Here is a 23611-nt window from a genome sequence, read left to right as displayed (position 1 = left end):
CGAGCCCTCCTGCGACTCATCCCATGTCTCCCTTCCTGCTCCAAGGAGGCTCCTTGGACAGGGAGGGCTGGGGTACTCTTGATGGAATTTTCCATTGCTCTTAAAAGTTCCTGGTCTCAAACATGGCACTAGAGACACAGGATCTCCACTCCTAAACTCCAAAGGCCTCTGCTCCTCTCTCTTCCCGGTGTGCCTGACACAAGGACTGTGATTCAGCAGTGCCAGCAGCTGACACAGTAAGACCAGCAAGACTGTTCTGAGAATGGCTGGCGGAGTGCTGCAGCAGACGCTCTGTGACTTACTAAGATGGCGCAGGAGTCGGTGCAGGGCCAGGGTCAGGATGGGAGAATGCTGTGCCCACCTGAGTTTCACCAGGACACCCCACAGGGCACATTCACACAGGCTTCTTAGAGACCTGCATTGGATTTTTTTTTTTTTTTTTTTTTTGAGCCTAGTTCAGGGGACTCAATCCCTGGGGCCATCAAACACAGAACCACAGGTTTAACCTGTGTCATCGAAGCTCTGGAAACTGTCCTTACTGACTCTCTGCTGGTCGGGTTTGGGAATGAAACTGTGCCTGGCTTTCTATGGAGCAGAAGCAGAAGCATGATGTAGGCAGAAGGAGCCACTGGGCTTCAGTTTGCTCATGGCACAAACGGGAATCAGGACCCTCCCTGATCGAGTTGCCGAGAGGGCTAACCCTGCTGGAAGAGTCCAGGCCTACCCCAGGAATCCTGCTCACACGGGAAAAATAGACCAAATGACTTTAAAACAAACAAACAAACAATAAATAAATAAATATTTTTTAAAAAAACAGGCCAGGCATGGTGGCACACGCCTGTAATCCCAGTGGCTCAGGAGGCTGAGGCAGGAGGATTGCGAGTTCAAAGCCAGCCTAAGCAAAAGCGAGGCACTAAGCAACTCAGTGAGACTCTGTCTCTAAATAAAATACAAGATAGGGCTGGGGATGTGGCTTGGTGGCAGAGTGTCCCTGAGTTCAATCCTCGGTACCAAAAAAAAAAATTAATAAATAAAATAAAATACAACTTTTTCCTTTGGAATAATTATAGACTCCCAGAAACTTGCAAAAAACAGTCCCTTTCACCCAGCTTCTCCCAAAGGTAGCAAGATCTTTCAAATGAATTTTCAAAATCTAAAAAATCAGTTGGAGCCTGATAATAACTGCATTTTTAAGTGCATAACAGAAACATTATGTAATTTCTACTATATTTCTAAAAGAGACTAAGGCCAGACCAGATTTTTTTAAGAGTCATCCCAGTGAGCAGTCACGGTAGAGATCTTCTGAGACGACTTTGCCTCACTCAAGTGTCCCCCAAGGACAAACCTGGGTGGGGAGCACACAAGCACCCTGAGCAGGGAGGGTGCAGGTGCTACTTTAAGGGACTGAAGAGAGTAGCAGCTGTGGATTGGATTGGCAAGCTGGGCAGCAGCTCTACAGGTGCACACCCCTGGGGGCGTGGGAGGGTCACCCTGCTCCAGCAGGGGGAGGCAGGCGATTCCACCTCCTGTGCTCTTCCAAGGTGGCAGACTAGTAACAGAGCCCTGGTTACCAGCCTACTACAACCTCTGCGCTCTCTGAGGCCCTCCATGAACATGGGCAACGTAGTGGCCACCAAAGGATGAAGACAGAGGAAGAACGTGCCCTGTTCCTGTGACCGACCCCACGAAATAGCCAGAGAACGGAGGTCACTTACACGTCACTCTGGTGTGTGTACACTCTGTCAAAAAGGGCTTCGGGAGCCATCCACTTGACAGGAAGCCGCCCCTGCGAGGGTGGAAGAAAACGTACAAACGCACAGATTAGAACTGTGGCAGCAGGCTCGGCGGGATGCACTGTAGCCAGGAGGTGGAACCTAATGGTTCCCCTGGGTCAGGGTCAGTGGTCAGGACAGAGACAAGCTCCAACTAGGACCGGATGCAACATGTCAGCTTTGGGTGCGGTAATAACCTGCCATCGCCTTGGATTCTCAATACCTTTTATCCCCTGCACAGACACACCCTGGCCAGGTCCTAGACAAAAATTAACCCCGTAACTTCCAGGCTCTGTTCTGTGCTATGAAGGTTCTTGACAGACAAGAGTCATGTTAATCGCCTGGAGGCTCCTGCTTACTCAGGATAAAAGAACGTTTCGCGTTGACTAAGATCATCCTGAATTATTGCCTGAATGTGCTTATTGAGAGTTTGTGAAGAGTATGGCCAACAAACAGGAATGAGGGGCGGAAGCTCCTTCCAGCTCCAAACGCCAGGAACCTGGAACCCTTCTGTGCCCCCCGCCCCCTCTCCCGATGACCACCTAGACTCACATTCGTGGTCTTCTTGTAATAGTCTATATTGTTGATGTCTCTGGCCAGTCCAAAGTCTGCTATTTTCATCACATTGTTTTCTGTTACCAATACATTTCTGGCTGCTAAATCCCGATGAATGCACTGAAATCAAGAAAGAAGGAATTTCAAAATGCTTCAAAGAAGCAAAAGAAAATATAGGCTCATTTCTTAAAATACGGACAGAACATACATTTCAAGTCAAAAACTGGTTGTTCCATCTTCCAGAGATGAAGCTGGTCAGCTGAGACCACCAAGAGCCCCCAACACAACTCTGGTATTTATTTTCTAATTGTGAATAACTAAGCCAAGGCCCTGGTCATTTCAAGACCACGCTCTTTCACTGGTAGCCCCGACGCACCAGGGTCCTCCTTCCAGCACACAGAATGGCACTGGAGTGTCCACACCTGCCATCCATCCCAACACCTGATCCTTAAACCTACTTTCAGAAGGGCTGCTTCACCCCAGCATCAATCTTTACCTCCTGGACAAGTCCCTTCTCTGACGCTCTGACCTGATACAACTCTGGTTTCAGAAGGTCTACAATTACAACTTTGGTATTCTCTTTCCACAGATGACATGTTTCCCTGCTCCTCCTAAAGAGGATGAATCAGCTCTCCACTGCTAGATCCAGCAGCCCTTGAACCCCCCTAAGTTCTTCCTCTCTGATTGCTTGCTCATTTTTGAAAACTGTCCTTCCCTAAGCCCCGCTCTCCCTCCCCTTGCTCTTGGCTCATTCTCTTTCTCTCCTGGACACTCTCTGACTCTGTGGTTGGCTCATCTTTTCCTCTGTCCCTCAAAAGTAGAGAAAGTGCCCCATTGCGTCTGTGCATCTCTATCTACCCTCACAGAGTCAAATCCTAGATGATGTATAAAAATGGTCACAAATTCCCGTCTCCACTCCGACCTCTCCTGAGACCCATGTTCTCATTTTCAACTCACTGTGGGACATTTCTACAGCGGTGTCCCCTTAACGCATCAAGGTTCAACTTTCTACTCCCCTGATTCTTATTCCTTTTGTCTCTCTCAATCAGAAAGGGACACACCAGCATCCTTTATACCCAAGTTCTTGATTCCAAATCCAAAGTGCCTCTCCAGTTTGCCACCTTACTGCTGACCCCTCAGTGCAGGCTGTGGTCACTGCCCGCCCGCTGAGGACTGCCTCACTGCCTGTTCTCCATGCTTCCTTCAAACTCGGCCGACTCCTCTCCCTCCCTTCCCTGTGTTTTAGACGCAGACAGTTGTGCCCCTGAGAGGTTTGTGTTGCAGCATTTCCCATCTATCCAGGCCCTTGGCCCCATCTGTCAGAACACCTGGCCCGCACAGGGACGCAGGCTGTGGCTACAGGGCTTGCTAGGGGGACTGCGGTGAGGGCCGATGCTTCCTGGGAGTCCCTCTGGTCTCAGAAAGGCCTAGCTATTCTAACTTCTGTGTTTCCTTCCTACAAATGAAATGCCCTTGCTAGAGTTTTACCTGCACTCAAACATACCACGATCTCATAATGGTACCTGGTAATTAGGGTCCCGAATCATCACCTTGTAATTTGAGGAGAGGTAAGGCACAAAGAAGCAAGTCAATAATATCATCAAATGCCTTTATGCAGGTTACCAATAAAGGATAACTGTCACATGACGCGGAGAGTCTGACCAATCCACTGGACACACTTAGACAGGCACTTAAAAAAGAGCCAAACCACTTCAGAAATAGGAATTAAGGGTTATTTTACTCTGTCCACACCCCCAGCTAGTCCTTGTGTTTACTTGCTTCCGTGGGACGGCTGAGTTCAGAAACAGGGAAGCAGGAAAGCCACCAAGTCTGTGCGTCCCCGGCCAGACAGGAGCAGGGAACGTGAGCACTCCCAGAGCTGCCTGCAGATCCGCGTGGCTGGGGCCGCCTTCCTGGTCTGGAGGCCTCTTCAAATTGAACTTCCAAGCCCCGGGCCAAACTCTCCCGGTGGTACGCTGCCTCCAACACGTGCTGTGAGTTTGGCAAGCCATGTGGTCAGGAGAATCCAGCTTCCCCTGCACTGGGCCCCGACCACACATCAGGGCTCAACTGGGAAGAGATGCTGCCTAGGGCTACTGCCACCACCTTGTCCAGCTTGGACACCCCTCTTCCTGGGGAGCCCGGACACACCAAAGGCCCCGCCAGGCTGAACAGAAGACTTGGAACCAGAGCCAGAAAAGGGAAAATAATTTAAAGCAAGCCAGATCCCATCACTCAAGAAATCTGAGTTGTTCTCCAGCCCAAAGAGCTGACTATTTATATAATTAGGGCCCGAGACAGTTTGGCATTCCCCCCTCCTACAAGAAAAGGGTCGCTCAGGAAGGAAAGCTAACGCCCCCAGGACACCTCCGAGATGGGGTGATGGGCCTGCTTAATAGGAAAATCCAACCCGCTCGGGTTTAACACTCTGGAAGCTAAACTGGATGTGCAATTTAGTTACAAAAGAAAATATGTGCTTTGAACTGAAAATAGCAAGGAGTTTATAAACTGTGTAAGGCCAAACACCCCCTTACGAACTGCACCCTGTTACCACATGCTCCCTAGTGGACTCCTTCTGCACCCCCACCCGGATCTGCAAAGTCCCCCAAAAGATCGGGCGCTGAAGCAATGCAGCACCATCCAGAGCTTTGGGGGAATGACTGGATCACAGGGCTCAGACCTCATCGATGAATACATCCACTGGATGCATTAAGAGAATCTAAATGGACTCCTGGTGGGACCACCATGATGGTCAGCCTCACCTTAGGTCCAGAGCAATGCAACCGCCAATCATGAGCTGAAACCTCAGTTACCTTGAGCCAATAAACCTTCTTTCCTATAAGTTGTTTTTCCCAGGTATTTGTCACCGTGCGGAAAGGCCAACACACCTGCATACTCCCCACACCATTGACAGCTGCGTGAAGCAGGCCCTGTGCATGACCTCAGTATTCCCAGCACCGAGCACAGAGCCTGGCCAGGGAATGGTCTGCTGAGCTGCCCTCCACCCCTCCTTCCAGGGAGTGGGTCTCTAACAAGGCCATCTCTTGGCTGTGAGTGGGAGGCTGTGGGTAGGTAGGCAGGATATGACCCTTCCCCTACTTTCTCATTCTCGACTGTCAGGAATGAACCTTCTGGGTCTGGAAGCAGGCGATTCCTAAGGGGAACATTCTTTTTTTTTTTTTAATATATTTATTTTTTAAAATTTGTTCTACTTAGTTGTACATGACAGTGGAATGCATTTCAATCCGACGTACACAAATGGAGCACAACATTTCAATTCTCTGGTTGTACATAGTGTAGAGTCGCATCATTTGTGCAATCATACATGTACCTAGGGTAATGACGTCCATCTCATTCCACCATCTTTCCTACCCAAGGGGAACATTCTTAACATCTTCACCTCCCACCCTTCCCATCTATTCCAATGTCTTTAACTTCAGGCAGCCCTGGGCCAGGGACTTTGGACCCATGCAATGCCCCAAGGAAACACTACTGTCCCTTTGACTCTGGATTCTTCTGAAAAATCAAGGAGTGAGCTCACCAGGTTACTAACTAAAGCCCCAGAACAGGGACTCTCCTTGGTCCTGCTTGAGTCCAGAGAGAGGTAGAGACTGCCTGAGAGCTGGGCCCGGCTGGGTAGAGGACCAGAAGACTTAGCTCCAGGACCAGCCACGTTACCCTGGGGGCCTACAGGCCTCACTCCATAAGAAAGGACAGCGATTCTGCCATGCTTGGGATCAGAGCCTTCCTTCCTGTCACTTTCCAACAGTCCTCAGCACCCTTACTTTTAAAACTGGGATCTTAGTCCCACCAATCGCAAATTGTTCCAAGGCTTCGTTATGTAGGATCCTGTAAGCCAGGTGCTTGACACCGTGGGCTCTCAAAAGGTCGTCACTGATGAGTCACAACAGCAGCCACGGCCATCCCAACCCCATCTATGAGGCATCCACCCTCCCACTGTCGTCCTAAAATGTTCTCACGCGTTTTAAAATGTTTGCACATTTTGCAAAGTTCCTTTGACTCCTAGTTCTCTTCCCTCTACTAACAACTCCAAACCAAGAAGGGCTCGGGGTGCACAGGTTAGGTGGTGTGAGGCTGCCACTGGCTTTGCTGCCACACTCAACACGGGTGCTTCTCTCCTCCTTCTGAGCACTGATTCCAAGCTTTCTGTTTAACCCAGAGGGTCCTAACTCCTTGGGGTAAGGGGTGTCCATACTCGACAAGACGGTTCACAGTCCACCTCTCCCCCTTCCTGAAGCCCTCCTTTGGGGCCTCTGCTTCCCCCTTGAATCTCGGTGAGGGCCTGCTCAGCCTCCACGGCCTCCTGGGCTTTTCACCAATCTTGGGATTTGAGTTTTCCCAGGGTCCCACTCTCGTCTTCCTCTTCTAGGTTTCCCTCTAGGTAACTGATTCGCTATCACAGCTTGAGACCACCTTCCTTCGCATCCTTCCAGTTGCCTGCCCAGTCCATGAGTCTGCATCTGTGGCATGTTGGACACCTCCCTTTGAATGGCTCTGGGATACCTGAGTTCTGGGTTTTCCACCAAAACCCATCCCTGCCCTGCCTCCCAATTCCCAAGTCTTCTTCACCTTGGAAAGCTGGATCACGTCCAGTTTCTCAAGCTGGAAATCAGAAGCCATCCTTGGCTAGTCCTCTCCCGGGACCTAATCAAGTCACTAACTATCCTCACAGCAAAATTAAGTCTGAAATCACACTAGCAACTTCGGCCAGTGTCTTGGGCCCCACTAAGCCCTGGCCCACACCTACTGGCACCTTCCACAGGACTTGGTGTTTTCCATCTGCCATGCAGGCAACAGGAAGAGCCATCTGTAAAGCACACTCCTGACCCTGTTACTCTCCCTTAATGGTTTCTGGCCCCTTGCATGGGGCCCTAAGGCCCTGAACGAATGGGGCCTTATCACACCGTTTGCATTCAGGGTTTTTGTTGTTGTTGTTTACATACTAATTTTTATTTTCACGTTAATTGGAAATCACTCATGGGTCCCGCTGCAAGAGGTCAAGGGCTACATCCATTCTGACTAGGGCTTTGTCCATTCCGACTAGGGCTTGAGGCTTCCAGGGAACCCTGCTGAGTTGAAGGACTGCATAAAATGCTGAGGCCAGTCCTCCCACCATTTTGTATGAGCAGTAGCGCCCTGTGCCTCTCCCATCTCCCACCTAGGGACAGCTGGGAGAGACCAGGCCCATGAGTGACCAGGCTGCCTCCAGCTAGACTGTGCCCCCAGAGTTCTATCTGAAATACTGCAAATATTTCAGAAAAGGTGAAATAGTGCAATGGATAACCAGGGTCACCAAACTTGCTTACTATTCTTACCTGCTTGCCTTCTCTCTTTGTATTCAGCACGTGCACGCACACACACACACACACACACACACTCTCTTACTTTACCGCTCAGCTCTTTAAAAGTTGTGTCACTAATGCTTCACATCTAAATTCTTCAGCATTTACAGGGTGAACATACCTAATTCGGAAATCTAAAATCCAAAGCATTTTGAGTATTGACATGACACAGGTGAAAAATTCCATACTATAAAACTTGGGCTTATGCACAAAATTAATAAAAATGTTGTATAATGATACCTTCAGGCTCTCATGTGCATTTTGTGTTTAGATTTGGGTCTTTCCTTCAAAGGTGTATGGAAATATTCTAAACTCTGGAAAACATCCAGAGTCTCAAACACTTATTTTGGACACGAGCCACTTGACCTGTGTCTCCCACCTTAACACAGTCGCACTGTTGCCCCAAATTCAGCTTTGACACAGTAACGTTACCTAAGACACAGGCCGAGCTCAAGTTTAATTGTGCACAATGTCTTTTGTAAAAGCTGGCCCCACCTCCCACCCCCAAAGGAACCCGCCCAAGTCCACTCTCACACCTGGCTGCCATCTCTTTAGCCTCCTTTACTCTGGAATGATCTCCCTGGCACTTTTTGTCTCTTGTGACATTGACACTTTGAAGCCATGTCTTGTCAAATGCCAGCATCCCGGACCTGTTTCCAGATGCCCAAGATGTTCTGGTTGGCAAACTCCCCTGCTTACATGCACATGCAAAATCACAGGACTCAAAACTGTTTGAGTTAGTTTCCCAAAACCTATATACTAAGAGATTTTATAGGGAGAAATCTGGAAAAGTTTTGAGCTCTGAACTCTCTGGAATATTAACTTAAAATATTTTTTAAAAATCAAAACAATGTCAATAAAACAAAGACAGAACCCACAGGACCCAGGGCGGAGACCAGGGCTGCAGCACGGCTGCCCCTCCCGTCCACTTCACGCATCAGACTCACAAGGCCCTGTGGGGATCCAGGTTTGTGACCATCCAAGCAGCCCAGGCCCCCCCAGGTGACAGAGGTCCACACCCACCAGACCTCAGCTTTCTGGGTTCCCAGGAAGTTCCTGATGCTACATCATATTTCCCAGCAGAGAGGAGTGGAGCTCGTTGCCTGAGGAGGGGGTCTCTGCACCCCTCCCTGAATGTGGGCTGAGGAAGGGTGTCTGAGGTCCCCTGAAATGCCCCCGAGCACATCTGGGTACCTGCTTAACTGCTTCCAGAATAACTCACATGTTTCAAGTTCCTTTGAAAGTGGCATGCTTGGAATGCCAGCGATTTACCTCGGGGGACCTGGCCAACTTCTGACCACAGAGGGTCACTCACCAAAGAAGCCAAAATGAACTCAGATGTCCAGGATTCTGTGTTACTAAAATACCCTTTCACTTGATCCCTCTTCTTAGCATACTTAAGGCCACATCAAACTCAAAATCCTAAACACCTCACCCAAAGTCCATGTCCTCACACTCAGTAACTACAAAACAAATGAAGCCCAAACAAAATAAAACAAAAAGTCCCACATCAGGATGACAGGGAACGCTCCTGGGCCAGTCACCCTCCACTTCCACCGGGGGCACTGAATTCCCAAGAGCACCAAACCCAGCCCCATCTCAGAGAAGAGACGTCTTTCCTGCTCCTCTCTGCAGCGTCCCCACGAGTTTATGAGGCTGCTTTGCTCTTTAGGGTTCGTTCAACTCGAATGTGCATCAGGCCATAAATACTTTCCAGCCTGCACGAGACATGCGAGGGCATGATCTAGAGAATGAGCACAGCCCACAGCCCAGCGCCTTCAAAGGCACTTTTAATTGGCATTCCCCCGGCCGAGAGGAATGGGAAGGACTCACTTTTTGGGAAGCCAAGTACTCCATGCCTCTGGCCAGCTGGTAGGTGCAGGACACCAGGTCCTTGAAGGTCATCTGCTCTTCGGGCACTCGGTTGATGTCATAGGAGTACTCCATGCCGGGCGGCCTGCGGGCTCGGAGGTACTCCCGGAGGTTGCCTTTCGAAGCGTACTCCACTATGACATAGAGTGGCCCTGTTGACAGAGAGGACACGCTTCCTGAGGCAGCGGGCCAGGATCTGCCCTGGGGCCACTCAGCAAAGGGCCTCTCGTTACTGTACCCAACCTGGCACCGCCATGTTGCCGTCTGTGGCTTCTGCAGTGCTAAGGATGGAGACCCAGGTGCTGGGTAAGGACTCTACCACTGAGCCACACGGCCAAGCATGGGTGGTTTTATTTTTTGCTTGTTTGTTTTTTAAGTTTTTACATGCAGAAAAGCACACATGAAAATAGAACACTTGTGTCCTGATCTTTTCAAATGAGAATCAACATAGGGTGGTGACACTGGGTGGTGACATCTTCCAAAGCCTTCAAGAAATGAAGCAGAGAGGCGGTGCCCTCCCTATCCTGGAGCGGAGTGGCTCTCATAAATCTGCTCCCTCTACTATTTACTTCCGATTCATCTTAGCTACTCTACGTACATCTAGAATTGATAAAATGTATGTATTATTTTTAGTCACAGAAAGGAGCAATAAAGAGAACTTTGCTACATGTTCACTGATACATTCTCTTGGGGAGGCTACATGTCACCCATACGTCATTCTCGTCCGCCCAAGCTGATCCCTCCTTTCCACAGCAGCACAGCACACTGTTCCATCTCCCATACCACCCTTCCTCTGCTTCTCTGTACTGGTGGGCATTTAGGTTGCTGTATCCACCATAACTGAGTGTGCAAGGAACATGGCTGTGTGTCTCCTCCTACACATTGCCATACTTCTCCATGGCACAGACTGGAAGGTCAGCAAACCAGAGCCTGCAGGCCAAAGCTTGCCCACTGCCTGCCTGGGTCACTGACTTTCACTGACACACAACCAGGTCCATGCATTTCTGCACTACGGCTGCTCCCCCAGGACAATGGCAGTGACATGTGGTTTCCACAGAGACCACAAGGTCCACAAGACTCTAAAATATCTCCAACTGACCTCATGGAAATAAGTTGCCAATGTCGACCTAAAGGAAAATTATCAAGACAAATGTGCATTTTCAAGTTTATCGGTTGTTGTCAAATTGGTCCCCAAAGCGCCAGCAGATGTTCAGCAGCAGCAGCCAGGGAATCCCTCCGAGGAGGAAGAGGCACCCCTTCATACTGCTCTCCTCTTTCCTTCAGAGCCCACTATCTGTAGCTGACAGCAGGATGGGGCTCCTCAACTCTCACCCAAGGGAAGAACTTCTCAACCAAACACAGGGTCTCATGTTCACACTTACAAAAACATAAGGAGACTGCCCTTTCCAAAATGGCCCTACAGATCATGACCTAGAGACAGCAGGACCTGACACCCGCCTGTCCCCAGTCCCCAGGCACAGTGCCCCCTTTGTGTCCCTGCCTGGGAACATCTTACAAAGGGTGTTTTAAGGAAAACTATAAACATGCACATGAGGCACCCCAGGAGCAGGATTCAGAAGCTCAATTGCTAGAAAGACGTCAACTCTCATCTGGAATCATTTTCCCCCTACTCACCGTCCTGTGTGCAAGCTCCAAGAAGGTTGATGATATTTTTGTGTTTTCCAATCATCTTCATCATCTCCATCTCTGACACCAGATCAGAAAGGTCCTTTTCCGTGGCATCATCTATGAATAGTAGGTGACCACCAATCAGACATTTCCTCTGATTTGAGGGCTGTCACGGTTAGTGGCCAAACTCTTGGTTGAAACTGAATCACAGAACCAGGAAAGACTTCCCCAATCATCTCCCTCATTTTATCAGCAAAGGAACAAAGGCCCGGACAGGAGTGCCCTGTTCAGAGTCAAAGGGTTCTTCGAGGGTCACTAGCAAACAGTCGGGATTAAAACAAGGCATGTGACCCTAAGCCCAAGTCTTCTGAAGCAAACATCGCAGACATGAGAGTGTTCTCTCTACGGTGAGCCATCCCCTCCTCTGTCATACATAAGGAATCTTAGAATCACTACAGATTTTCTCCAGAGCAAGAATTCCTAACGCAACCCCAGTGGCCCTTGGAACACCCAAAGTTGGCTCAGGAGGCTCCCCACAACTGTGTGTGTAAACTGTGTGCAGCATCCTGGGCGGGCCAATGGCCGTGGCTCCCATTGGCTACTCAAAGTGGCTCCAGTTCCCATCTTAAAAAAACCTCCAGCAAGAACAGCAAATCCTGCAGCCCAAGGACAGACCTCTCCGCTTGGAAACCACAGAAACACCTGGCTTTGGACCTCCTTTCCAACATCTCTACAATAGGATTTATAATGTGACCGTTCCCTATTACCCTTCTCATAAAAGACCAGCTCAGGAGCATAAGTTAATGGTTAAAAGTTCTTCCAGCCCCCGTGGAGCGGCTCAGAGGGTTGGTGCACGCTTCAGATTCCCAGGAGTGACAGCAACTGGGCGCTTATGTCTCGGCTGCTGTCCCCACGACCCAGGTCTCTGCACCAACCCCGATTCTGTTAGATCCTTTGTAGCTTCTAAGTGACTTCCCCCAACGGGAGTCATTTCTGCTCCTCTCCTCGAAGGTGTCCTACTCCCCGAGCCTCTAGTTTCCTCTTACAATGTCAGTCTCTCTGTTTGTGAGCTCGAGTTTGAGTCCTGAAGCCAGTGGGCCAACCCCCACCTAAATCCACCGACCAGGAGTGGATACTTTCTAAGCCCATAAAAACACAGAGCGGGTGAAGAGCCACAGTCACCTGCAGGAAGCCCCAGGACAACTCAACCTGGACGGCCACCACTTGCGAACAGAGGGGGCTTTTCTTTCTTGGTAAGTACACATGGCTCAAGATAAATAGTCTGTCCAGGACGCTGATTTATCTTGAAAACTCCTCAACCTCTAGGTCAACTATGTGCCCTCTGACCCCTGCCATGACAGAGTTCACATGCCACAAAAGGGGCATTCTTGATAAGACCCTCTGCGCCCCGCCCCCGCCGCCTTCCCACTCACCTTTCAGCATCTTCACTGCCACGGTGACCGCCTCCTTGGGCTTGTCTTTGTCGATGCCCACCGCTTCCGCCATGACCACTTGCCCAAAGCAACCTTCCCCCAGGGGTTTGCCCAGCGTCAGCCTAAATGTGTAAACAGGGGATTAGCACACGGCATCTGGTGGAGGGGCGCCGCGAGGGAGAGGCCAGAACTAAATATAACAATCTTTCAGCAGCTTGCAAAAGCATGGCGCATTTATCATATGGAACTAATGAGACTTAGGGTACACACGCGCTGGGGTATTTTCTTAGTGACGTTTCAGAGAACGTCAATTACTGGTGGAACAGCTATTCGGTTTCACATTTGTATTCTCGATTTCTTTTCTTTATGAAAGGAAGGCCCCCTTGCTAGGGAGCTGGTCAGTGCCCCTCTCCCCTACCACCAAGGGCCAACAACGAGGTGCTTCAGATCTTGAGCCAATTAAACATTTGTAATTAAGAATGTCCCAAAGAAAAATGTTCAGGTTGTTCTTATTTTTTTTTTTTTGTCCCTGTAAAGTGGCAGCTTTAAAAAAAAAAAAAAATCACTATTATTCAAATACCAGTGGATTTTATGGTCACATTCCTTGCCAAGTTATAGGATCTGTATCTTAAATGTGTTTCAAGGAATCTTTAATTTCTCACTATAGGAAGAAGAAATTCTAGAAAATGGGGAGCATCCTTTTTTGACATAAGTCTAGATAGAGATCCTTATGACTACCTGAAATTAATCCTGAAAACGCCTCACCTCTAGGTCAACTATGTGCAAAGGAAGAAACTGCAAAGTGAGCCTCACAAGTCACATTTTTAAGTCCAGAAGCTCTGTGCCCATTTCACAAAGGGCCACATATCACCCTTGGACATTCCAGAAACTAGCAAAATGCAGTCTTTGGAATGCTTCTGAATGTGGTTTCTTAAGCCTAACAGCAAAATATTGAGCTGCCATTAGTAAACGATATTTACGGTAAGTAAGTACACAATGGTTTGCAAAAGTTCAGCAAAAAAAAAAGAAAAAAGAAAAAAAACCACCAAAAAACAAAACAAAAAAAACCTGAGGGCAGCATAGGCTATGCTGAGGTCATCCTGTTTCCATTCAGAGCTAAAATTAAATTTAACATCTTGGCAGAAAATAAACATTTGCATTGGAAAAATGGCTAATTTATGTCCTACTACCCTGCTACTACAAGCATAACAATCCTCTCTTTGTATAAATTCTGCCTCCGATCTAATAAACTGCTTCTAAATAGCCTTCATTCATTGGAAATCAGCTCCACCTACATTTGGGCTAAACACTGTTTGGAAATGCACAGTACTCAGATTTTCCATACTTGGGGGACCCCCGGGTGGGAGCTAACAGTGCAGTACAGACTCCTACTGTTGACCACGGTGTCACAGGTGGCAAAAGCTACAGACCTAACCTGAGGCTGCAAAGTTCCTTACCCATGAGCACAACTCCCCAGCTCAGTGCTATACACAGAGGAATGTGTGAGAGAACTAGCTTATTTATATAATCACACACAGCCAGGGGCTGGCAGGGTTCAAGAGAAACACCCTCTCCCCTCTCCATACTCTGCAGGTAAAGAAACCGTTCTTTGTGTTTCCCCTGTGCCTCACCAGTGCACGTCCGACAGCCAGGCCTTGATGAACGGTGTTTTCCCCACAGTATACAGAAACTGGAAATTACTTCCATTAATACGCTAATTGAATAATACCTGGACAATTACTTGGTTCTAGCTTATGATATGCATTCGTAGCTCTATATTGGCTGTTGGAGAAGGTAAGCAATGTGAAATTGTATAAGTCAAAATCACCAGTGACGCATCAACTTCCTCTCCCTTCCAAAGAGAACTCGTCACAGGATCTCCAGAAAAGCTGGTCTTTGTGTTTCCAAATTTGTACATGTATATAAGAGAAGTGCATCTCTAACATAATCTTAGGGAGACAAATGGGGTAATTGTTCATAAGCAGGTTAAGAGCTCTTTCCAATTTATCTGGTACAGAAAGAGAATCAGCATGGCACCTTTCACCACTCTAGAGCTGTTGGGACTCCAGTTAGCACAAGTACCCCAGAGTGAGCAGCCAGTCCTCGGGAGCTCCCCTTCAGAAGGTGGGGCTGGTGGGGGGTGGGGATGTCTCTACTAGCAGCCGATGGTCTGCCCCACTGGCTCTGTGACTGGCACAACCATCTGCTAAGGGTTTTCAAGGTCGCCAAGACATGAGTGGAAATGAAAGGGACTCCCATAGCCAAGAACTGCGCTCAGTCCTGGGAGCTGTGCACCATGACCCTCATTTTATAGGAACTGACTGGCAGAGTCAGGGTTCAAATTCAGCCCAACAGAGTCCAAAGTACATGGACTTGCTCAAGTGAGACCCAGAGACACACAGCTCCCAGCAATGCCTTCAACAAAGCCCAAATGGCCACCTTTCACTATGGCAACACCTGTATACCACCCTGGGAAGACAATACTATACACCATAGAAGTCAAACATTAGGTACCATATCTGAAGCTTTTCAGCCCAAAATCACATTAATAAGCATTGAAAACAGCAGCAATGGGTAAAGATCCTAAAGGTGATTTACACTCTAATTTCTCCAAACAAATAAACCCGAGAACAATCATTTTCCAGTAACCAGAAGGTGGACTGTCAGATCTGTTTCACAGATTGGATCATTCTGCTTTTATTCCATTTGACTGGTTTTGAATTGTCCAGAAATTTAAAAAATGATAACCAGAGGCCATCTTATTTGGGGAAAAAGCCAGAACTTTGTAGCTCTGATTTAAATAAGCTATTTTTAAAAATGAAAAAATTTAAAAAAAAATTTTAATCTTTTCTAGGAGTTGTTGTCTGGAAAGTTAATCTCACTCCTATTGACACCATCAGAGCAAGCCCTTTGCCGTCAAGACCTAGAATGACAGTGTCCACCATCCAGGATTCCCATTTCCATCCAAGTTTCCATTCAGGGATGTGCGTGGCAGAAATACTCACTTATCTCTGGGGAACTCCCATTTTGGGTCCTCTGGCAGCTCGTACTCCGAGACCCCTGCCAGCATCGGGGTGTCAGCGGCCGAGGACAGACGAGTCGTTATCCTCACCAGCGGGGTATTGGAGTTCATGGAGGAGCTGGACTCTGCGGAAACCTGGATACAAAATGCAAAGACAGATGTAATCCTGGCTCCACCTGGAAAGGCGGGAAGGCAGCCGGAACCCAGCCAGAGTATCAATTCTTAGAAAGAAAGCAGGTGGGGTCTGGGAACTAAAGCCATGAACTAAAATGAAAGCCACTGGACTCTGATTCCTTTGTCCCCCGTCGACGCAGCACTTGGATCGGGTTTCAAAACAAAATTTTTACCTAAGTCTGATTGAACTATTGTCTCCTTTCTATCCTAATTAAGACCATTGCTCCAAGCAGGCAGACCTCAGTGGCTCGTCCTAGCCTCTCTGCCTGCACCCACACCTGTACCTGAGCCCCCAGTAATCCAACTCCTCTTTCTGCTCTTCATTGACCAATGCTGGGCTCATGAACTTTCTCCAAAACTTGTAGGAAACAAACTTTTCCATATTTCCTCCACGTCTGGGAATGTAAAGCAGAACATCTCAAAGAAAGAGCTCTAGGACCAGATGTTCCAGTAGCTCCGACTGCCTCTGTTCAAGGTCAGCCAAGACCCAGGCACTGGGCCCAGGCAGTCTCCCCAGTCCTTTAGAAACTTGCTGATCCCCAAGCCGTCCGATGAGAATGAGCTGCCTCTGGTCCGCTTCAGCTTCAGAAACCAGTGCACAGGCGAGGCAGAGCATCCAGGGAGAGACACCTTCGTTCGGTCACCTGGGAGCAGGTGGGGTTCTTTGCTCAGGCACCCAGATCCATTTCCTTCTGTGCCTGATAAGGTGATTATTTCCTAAGTCCGTCATCTCCCCTGGCTGGTATCTGTAAAGGAAGACCCACGCAGAGCCCACCTGAAGGCCACCTCTGGGTGTGACTACACAATCTCAGATGGTCACGGGCTGCTAGCAGACGCCCTTACTCTATACTAGGAACTAGACTTTGGCCCAAAAGTCAGAATGTGAGGCTAAACATGAGCCACCCAAGCAGCCCACCAAGCCCCTGGCTTCTTATCTTGCGAGGGCTGACAGAATGCCCAGCTACAGGGACAGATACCTTGTCGGTCGAGCGGGTAACAACCAAGCCCAGATGAACCGATGAGGTTGGCTGGGAGGGACTTTTCCATGGTAGATCTTGGACTCTTCTCACGGGGAACCAGAGGACTTGTACTCCCTGCTCTCACCCACTCAGGAAGCATTGTTTCTCTCTTTTTAAACCCAGACTACCCTTAAGTCAGGCTAGAAACTCAAGAAGATGCTGAAGAATGGATGGGGGGGAGGGTAGTTGAGAAATCAAACTGTTTTCAGTATAAAAATCAAGAAGCTGGCCAATGCTTCACATAGAATTTCAATTCTCTTTTTAAATGCATGTGAAAAACATAAAAACAAAATGTATATGAGTACATTTCTGAGCCTCCTGAACTGTCTTTTGGGCAGGGGGAGCTGTTGATCAAGTTTACCATGCAGGAATGACAAGTAATGGTTTACTGATTGTGCCATATCAAAACTCAAATTTTGTAGGTGAAAGACCCACACCCAAGCATCCAAGATGCAAAGGCAAATGGCAGAACAGGCAGGAAAAGATGAAACGGTAAGTATGGGCTCCTGTAAAACCTACTCGCACTGCCCATTAAGGTCACAGTCCAGGCAGGGGCCCTTCCCTGGACACAGCAGGCAATGACTTCCAAGCCCCGCCACAGTTCACGTGGAATCCAACCTGGCTCTGGTGGGCTGACCCCTTGTGCAGGACACATCAAACAGCAGGCACTTTCAGAGATTCTCAAGTTTCCAGTTTCCACTGACCACACAAACATCCTTCTCCACAGAGAAGGGGCTCGGGAAGATTCGGGAATGGGATTGGCCAAGGATGCTTCTCACATCTTTCCTTCTAAACTTGATTCACTCTGTATCCTGGCTGCGTGCTGTGCCTGCCAAAGGTACAAAAGGCCCCCGGTGTTTTCAAAAATTAAAAAGATCTTCTGGAAAGTTCCTCCGCATGAACCAGCAAAAATCACCACTTGCTGAAGCGGACACTTGGGCTGGAAGATCACAGGCAAGAAGTCCCAGCCAAACTAGTAAAAGTCGGCCTAGCAATGAGACAACACAGGCTCCCTGTGGCCAGGTTCCAGCGGATTCTGCAGCCAGGACGCTCTGCAGGACCACCAGCGTAGACCCTCACCAGGGCACTCCAGAGTTCCCAGAACTGCACTGTTGGGGTGCACCCTGTGCTGCGATCGATGGAAGACGGGAAAGTGATTGGGAAATCACTGGCAGCTGAGGGCCGATGACGTCAACATCCAGAAAGCACATGCAGCTTCTACGCCTTGTCCCCAAAACTTACCCCTCTCCTGAGGGAGGCTCAGGGGATAGGATGTGGGGAGAGCAGCCTTCCCCCAGTGAGGGTGAGCACACAGGCATTCAAAACGGCTCTGGGGGGGTGGATCTAAGAGACTTAGTCACCCTTGGGGGAGAGACCAGGAGCAGGGAGAGGGTAGAAATAGGCCTTACTTCAGAATTTTCTAGACCATTTGGGTTTTATTGTCATGTATGCATATTTCTTCTATGTTTTAGAAACAACACTTTTTCTTTAACAAACAGAGCATACACCATCTCTAACAAGGAGAAATGGCAAGATTGACGCTTCTGTGGCTCTCTTCTGCTGCAAGGTCCTTGTCATGACACTGTGTGCACTCCAATGTGGGTACCCCATGGACTGTCCAGGCCACATCCCCCAATACCGAGGGTCCATACTGCAGGTCCAACAGCATTAGCCCTGTGAGCTTCGGGAAGCCACGCACCCCTCCAGGCCCGAGTTCCCCTCCGTTACTCAGGAGGCAGCCCAGCTCCACCTCACAGTGACCAGGAGGCGAGGGTGAGCTCAGGCCCTCAGCACGAGCTCAGTGATATTTGCCCCCAACCCACAGCATTTTCCCTCAGCGCCTTGAACATCAGTTGTATCCAGACCCCGGTAAGTACAGATGGCACCTCTCTGTGGACCACCCGGAGCCTCGGGTTGTTAGAGGTCATTAACTGCACAACCAGGAAGACAGCCAGGTGACAGGAGGGCTGCCTGCAGAACAGGATATGACCTAATGGGCACATCTGAGTTGGGTCACATAAGGCCTCTGCTCCCAGCCAGGTGGGATGGGGCTCCAGCAAACGAGAAATGAAGAATCCAGGAGTCGGGGAGCATCCAGGGCGGGAGGGAGACACAGGGTAACACAGTCCCAGGGACAAACAGGACGGAGAACTCTAACACTCAGTCTGACACTGCTCCACAGCAAACCTCTGACCCCAAGGGAGCCTGCATCCCCCAACTGTGGCATAAGTTCATATACATGTGTTCCTTCCCCCAAACACAGCATCTCCATAAGCCTGTAATGTGGACGCTGTTAAGATGGAAAAGCTAGCCAGGCACGGTGGTGCACACCTCTCATCCCAGCAGCCCAGGAGGCTGAGGCAGGAGGATCGCAGGTTCCAAGCCAGCCTCGGCAATTTAGCAAAGCTCTAAGCAACTTAGCGAGTTCCTGCCTCAAAATTTAAAGAAAAAAAAAAAAAAAGGTGGGGGGTGGGCCACTGCTCAGTTGTTAAGTGCCCCCGGGTTCAATCCCCAACCCAAAACAAAACAGAAAGGCTCAAATAAATAATAGAAATGGAAACCTTGACACAGTGTGGTTCTCACCGATATTAAAATACAACACTGTGTTTACTTTGTTGAGACGAAGGGTAGAGATTCAGATTAAATGTACAAATCTGGAAAATACTTTGGTTATAAAAACACAAAGCGGAAAAGGGTAAGAAAATGCCCCAGTATAAAAAGGCCTGGGCCTGTGGTCCCACCCAAGGCACCTCTTAGTTTTACCTCCAGGCATTTTTAGTGTGCTTTTAAAACCCCCGCGGGGACTGTAAAGCTCCACGGCTTCCCCTCACTCCCTTCCTCTGGAAGGGAACCTGTTAGGAGGGCTTGTCGCAACCCCGCAGGCAGGTCCCCAAGGGCCACTGCTGTCCTTGGGATCGAGGCCCTGGGCCCCCACGGAAGCCCTTCTTCCTCAGCACTATTAGATGATCACTTTTTCCTTCCCTTTTTCCATGAAATCATAATTTCCCCTGTTACATATTCTTCACTTCCTACTTAAAAACTTCAAGTCTGAAGTTTTCTTTCCAATTACAAAAAAAAAAAAAACACACCCCCATTGTTGGTGAGAAGTTACTTGTAAACAGTAAACGCTAACGCTGGTGAGCGGCTCTCCCACCCTAACCTCGGAAGGCCTTTTTTTAAACATGGATTTCCACAGTCTCCAATTCAGCTTCCTTGCTTTCCGGAATGTCCCTTTACCATGTGCCGTAAATCGAGCTTTTCACTAAATGGGCTCTTCGTACATTTCCACAGGACAGACGGGAGAGTAAGCGAGAAGGTGGGGTTGGCTTTCTAAGGGGCCACCACGAAAGTGTCGTCTCTTCATACGAGATAAAGCTGAACACCTAGGGGGACCTCCCGGGGAGGACGGCGGGCAGGAGGGCGCTCTCTGTGTTGATGACTCCAGCCCTGGGCCGCAGCCTGCCCAGGAGCCTGCCCACCCCGAGGCTGCGGCAGCTTCCCAAACCAGGCCAGGCCTGAGGACGGCACTCTGGCCCCAAGTCTCGCCCACGTGGCCTACAGACACAGAAACGTTGTCACCGGGTCAAACCGGGGGTCTGCATAAAGCTTCCAGGGGCTTCTAGGTTGGGTTTTTCCCCTCCACAGCCAAACTTGGGTAATGAGGTGAGGAAGTTTATCCGACGCCGAGTTTCTCCCTTAACGAGCCTCCGCCGCCCCCAGTCTCTTGAGCAACCTGTGAAGGCCGTGACGCACCCGGCCGGGCAGCCTGTTTCCACTTAGAAGGTCCTGTCAGCTAGAGTCGAGGTCAGAGCTTAGGCCACGTGTCCTTCAGAGGCTGAGAGAAGAGAGCCGCCAAGCAGGGGCAGGGGAAGGCCAGGGGCCCACAGAAAGGGCAGGTCCCAGTGAGGTGGCCCACGACCATGCTCAGCACCCAAGTCTTTCTGAACCAGCAAGGTTTCACGGGGCCCTTGGACTGCCCGCCCTGCAGAGGCCATTCGTGGGGTCTGGCTGCCAGTGAGCAAGCTTCCGGAAGCAGAGCTCCCTTCTAGAACAACTTCCTTCTGGAAACAGCAATCGCCCTCCGGAACCAGAGCCCCCTTCTTCGGTTTGCTGTGATCCGGAGGCCAGTCTCACTGGCCCAGAACTGGCTCCAGAGTCACCTACCCCTCTCCTGCATCTCTGCCCCACTCCTAGCCTCAAAGACATCATCACAAAAGACACCCATGATACTTCCTCTGGTTTTACTCTCCCTGTATCTGGCTGAGAGGGCAAAACTAAAGCCTGAAGAAACGCCCCACCCCCACCTGGTTCCCACCCCCTCCTCAGCCTCTGGTGAGCTGCAGGGGGCAGTGGGAGCTGGTGGGAGCTGCACAGGACATGACCATCCAGACAGGGCCAACTCTAGGACACTCGAATCTCCATCCCACCCTATGGGTGCTTCTGGCTCCAGAGCAAGGAGTTGACATACTCACTGAAAATCCTCCTCAGCACACTCTGCTCGTCCCCTGTGTCCCCTCCTGTACCTGCACCACCCCACTGCCACCCCCAGGTGACTTGTGGGCATCGCAGGGATCAAAGCCCTCCCTTCAGTTCATAGGTGCCCAGGCTGCTTCTCCCCTGGCCACCCTACAGGGCCACAGGAAAGCCAACAGGCTCACCAAGAAGCCCTTGTCTGGGTGGACAGCTGCTGGTCCCTTCTGACACGCCAAGTGCTCAGGAAACAGCAGCAGGTGGGCAGGGCAGCACAGAGTCCGAGCCCTGACCCCAGTGAGGTATGAGTCCCCACCCAAGGGGGCTGCCCCACGCCACCTGAGTTTCCCCAAGCACCAAGGTGCATGAAAATTCTCAAAAATTCATAGTTACTGGAACATGATACCAAGAAATTCCTTCTTTAGTACTGGGGAAAAATCTGTTGTTCCAAAAAAATAACATAAATGAAATGTCTGTCTTGCACCCAGTAAATCCAGTGCAAATTAGAAAACGTTAAGAAGGAAAACTCACAACAGGATAAATCACCAACCTCTGGCAGAGCACATCAAGAGAGAGGCCTTGGAGCCAGGAAGACTTGAGTGTGACCTGTGTCACACAGGAGCTTGGGCCACTGCAGGATGCAAGTCACTTCCTGAGAGCCTTGGGGCAAGGGTCCCAAGACAGGCTCACTTGTCACCCGGTGAAGACACACTTTGCATCCCTGGGGACTTTGTGTGGCTTCTCCCTCCAGCATGGTCTAATAACCCTCTTTTACCTAGACATGGGACAGGTATCTCCCCCTCCACCAACGGGGCTCACTGAGGGGTGCTCTTTGTGAACAATGAATAATGCTCCCCATTTCACATATATGAAGAACTGGGGTGTGTCGACGTTCCCCAAAAACTTAACTCCCAGAGATGTTTCTCCACTCCCATTTCTCTTGCACCACTTGCCCCTCTCCAACACAAGGCAATCGCATTTCAAATAACAGCCTCAAAAAACCTTGAAGCCTCCTGTGGAGCCTGGGTTGGACCCAGCACCAGATGAAGGAGGATGAGTGAAGGGAAGGAGGGAAGAAAGGAGGGCCTCTGTCCCCATGGCTTACACAGCAAGCGAGAAGATGACCACCCTAAGTGGACATGGATGATGGAGAGAAGTCAGGGGAGTTTAAGGCCACCTTCCTCTTTCATCCTAATAGTTACCAAAAAAAGAAAAGATGACATAATTACAGGATGAGAGCCTAGTTATGCCAAATGAGAGGGTTCCCCTCCTGCCCTATTAGAGAAAAATAATAGCAGTGGTAACACCACTCCCTTTTTCCAACTCCCTGTGCCAGATCCCAAGCGTGGATGCTTTAAGAGCAGCCCAGAGGTGACTGGTGAGGAGGGAGGGTGGGGCAAAGTGGCCACGTGGCCTGAAGCCACAGCACTATCCAGCCAGGTGAGGGTCATCTCAGGACTAGACTTTCCAGAAACAGGACAGGCAACTGGCTCTGGGCCATCACTGCTTCTCTGGCCTCACAAATGACAGTGCTGTCACTCAAAATAACAACAGCATTCTTGGTAGCAGATATGACCCAATGGGCCCCCTTTCTCCCATGTTATTGGCACAATGTGATCATCTGCCCATACTTAACACACACCCACATTCTATCTTCAGCCTCCACAAAGACAGACCTGTGCAAGGGACATGGTTCCAAAGACGTTAGCAAGGACCCATTCAGTCAGGAGTTTGGAGCTGGCCAAGGACAGCCAGATCCATGTTGCTGATCAACTGGTCCTTAACCCTTCCCAATGCCTTGTCCAAAAAAATGCCATGGATACCTAAGTCCTACAACCGGAAGGGAGCTGAACCCTGAATTTCCCAAAGCACTTTTAAGAATACCTGGGAACTTGTTTAAAATGCAGATTCCTGGCTCTGATCAAGATCTACTGAATAAGAATCAGGGCTGGGATGATGGAATCTGCAATTTTAGCAAACACCTCATAAATTCTACTAAAATTCACATTGAAGCAAGGCCAGTGAGCTGCCGTGGCACTTGCTACTTTAAAAAAAAAAAAAAAAGGAAAACACTTTATCAGAATCAAGTTCCAAATACTTTCCTAAGACTTCACATTCATATATACCCTCCCCTTGTTCCTTCATAGCATTTCCTGACCCTTGGCTTAGGGCACAGTGAAGACAATCTCGTCCCATCTCCCAAAGCCAAAAATCAACCAATCAGAAGGCAAATACAAGAAAAGCAGCCACCAAAGACCAGGTTTAAGGTTAAAAGCAATCTTTTCTCGGTTTCATAGAAAAA

The 23611-nt window shown here is 49.4% G+C and overlaps 1 protein-coding gene across 17 annotated transcripts in view; it reads right to left on the bottom strand.

The window, feature by feature from the left end:
• Positions 1-23611, bottom strand: part of Fgfr2 (fibroblast growth factor receptor 2) — a 99212-nt gene that overhangs the window by 4794 nt on the left and 70807 nt on the right. For all 17 annotated transcript variants that reach the window (XM_078034014.1, XM_078034352.1, XM_078032039.1 and 14 more), the window contains 6 exons: positions 15630-15781; positions 12625-12746; positions 11198-11308; positions 9524-9714; positions 2325-2447; positions 1716-1786 (listed from right to left, as the gene is read on the bottom strand). In XM_078034014.1, coding sequence (XP_077890140.1) covers positions 1716-1786; positions 2325-2447; positions 9524-9714; positions 11198-11308; positions 12625-12746; positions 15630-15781 — 770 coding nt within the window. The remainder of the gene's footprint in view (positions 1-1715; positions 1787-2324; positions 2448-9523; positions 9715-11197; positions 11309-12624; positions 12747-15629; positions 15782-23611) is intronic.

Source organism: Ictidomys tridecemlineatus, chromosome 1, assembly GCF_052094955.1.
Source record: "Ictidomys tridecemlineatus isolate mIctTri1 chromosome 1, mIctTri1.hap1, whole genome shotgun sequence".
In the NCBI taxonomy this organism is placed as follows: Eukaryota; Metazoa; Chordata; class Mammalia; order Rodentia; family Sciuridae; genus Ictidomys; species Ictidomys tridecemlineatus.
The sequence above is the reverse complement of the archived record's forward strand: the minus strand, read 5'-3'. Positions and strand labels throughout refer to the sequence as shown.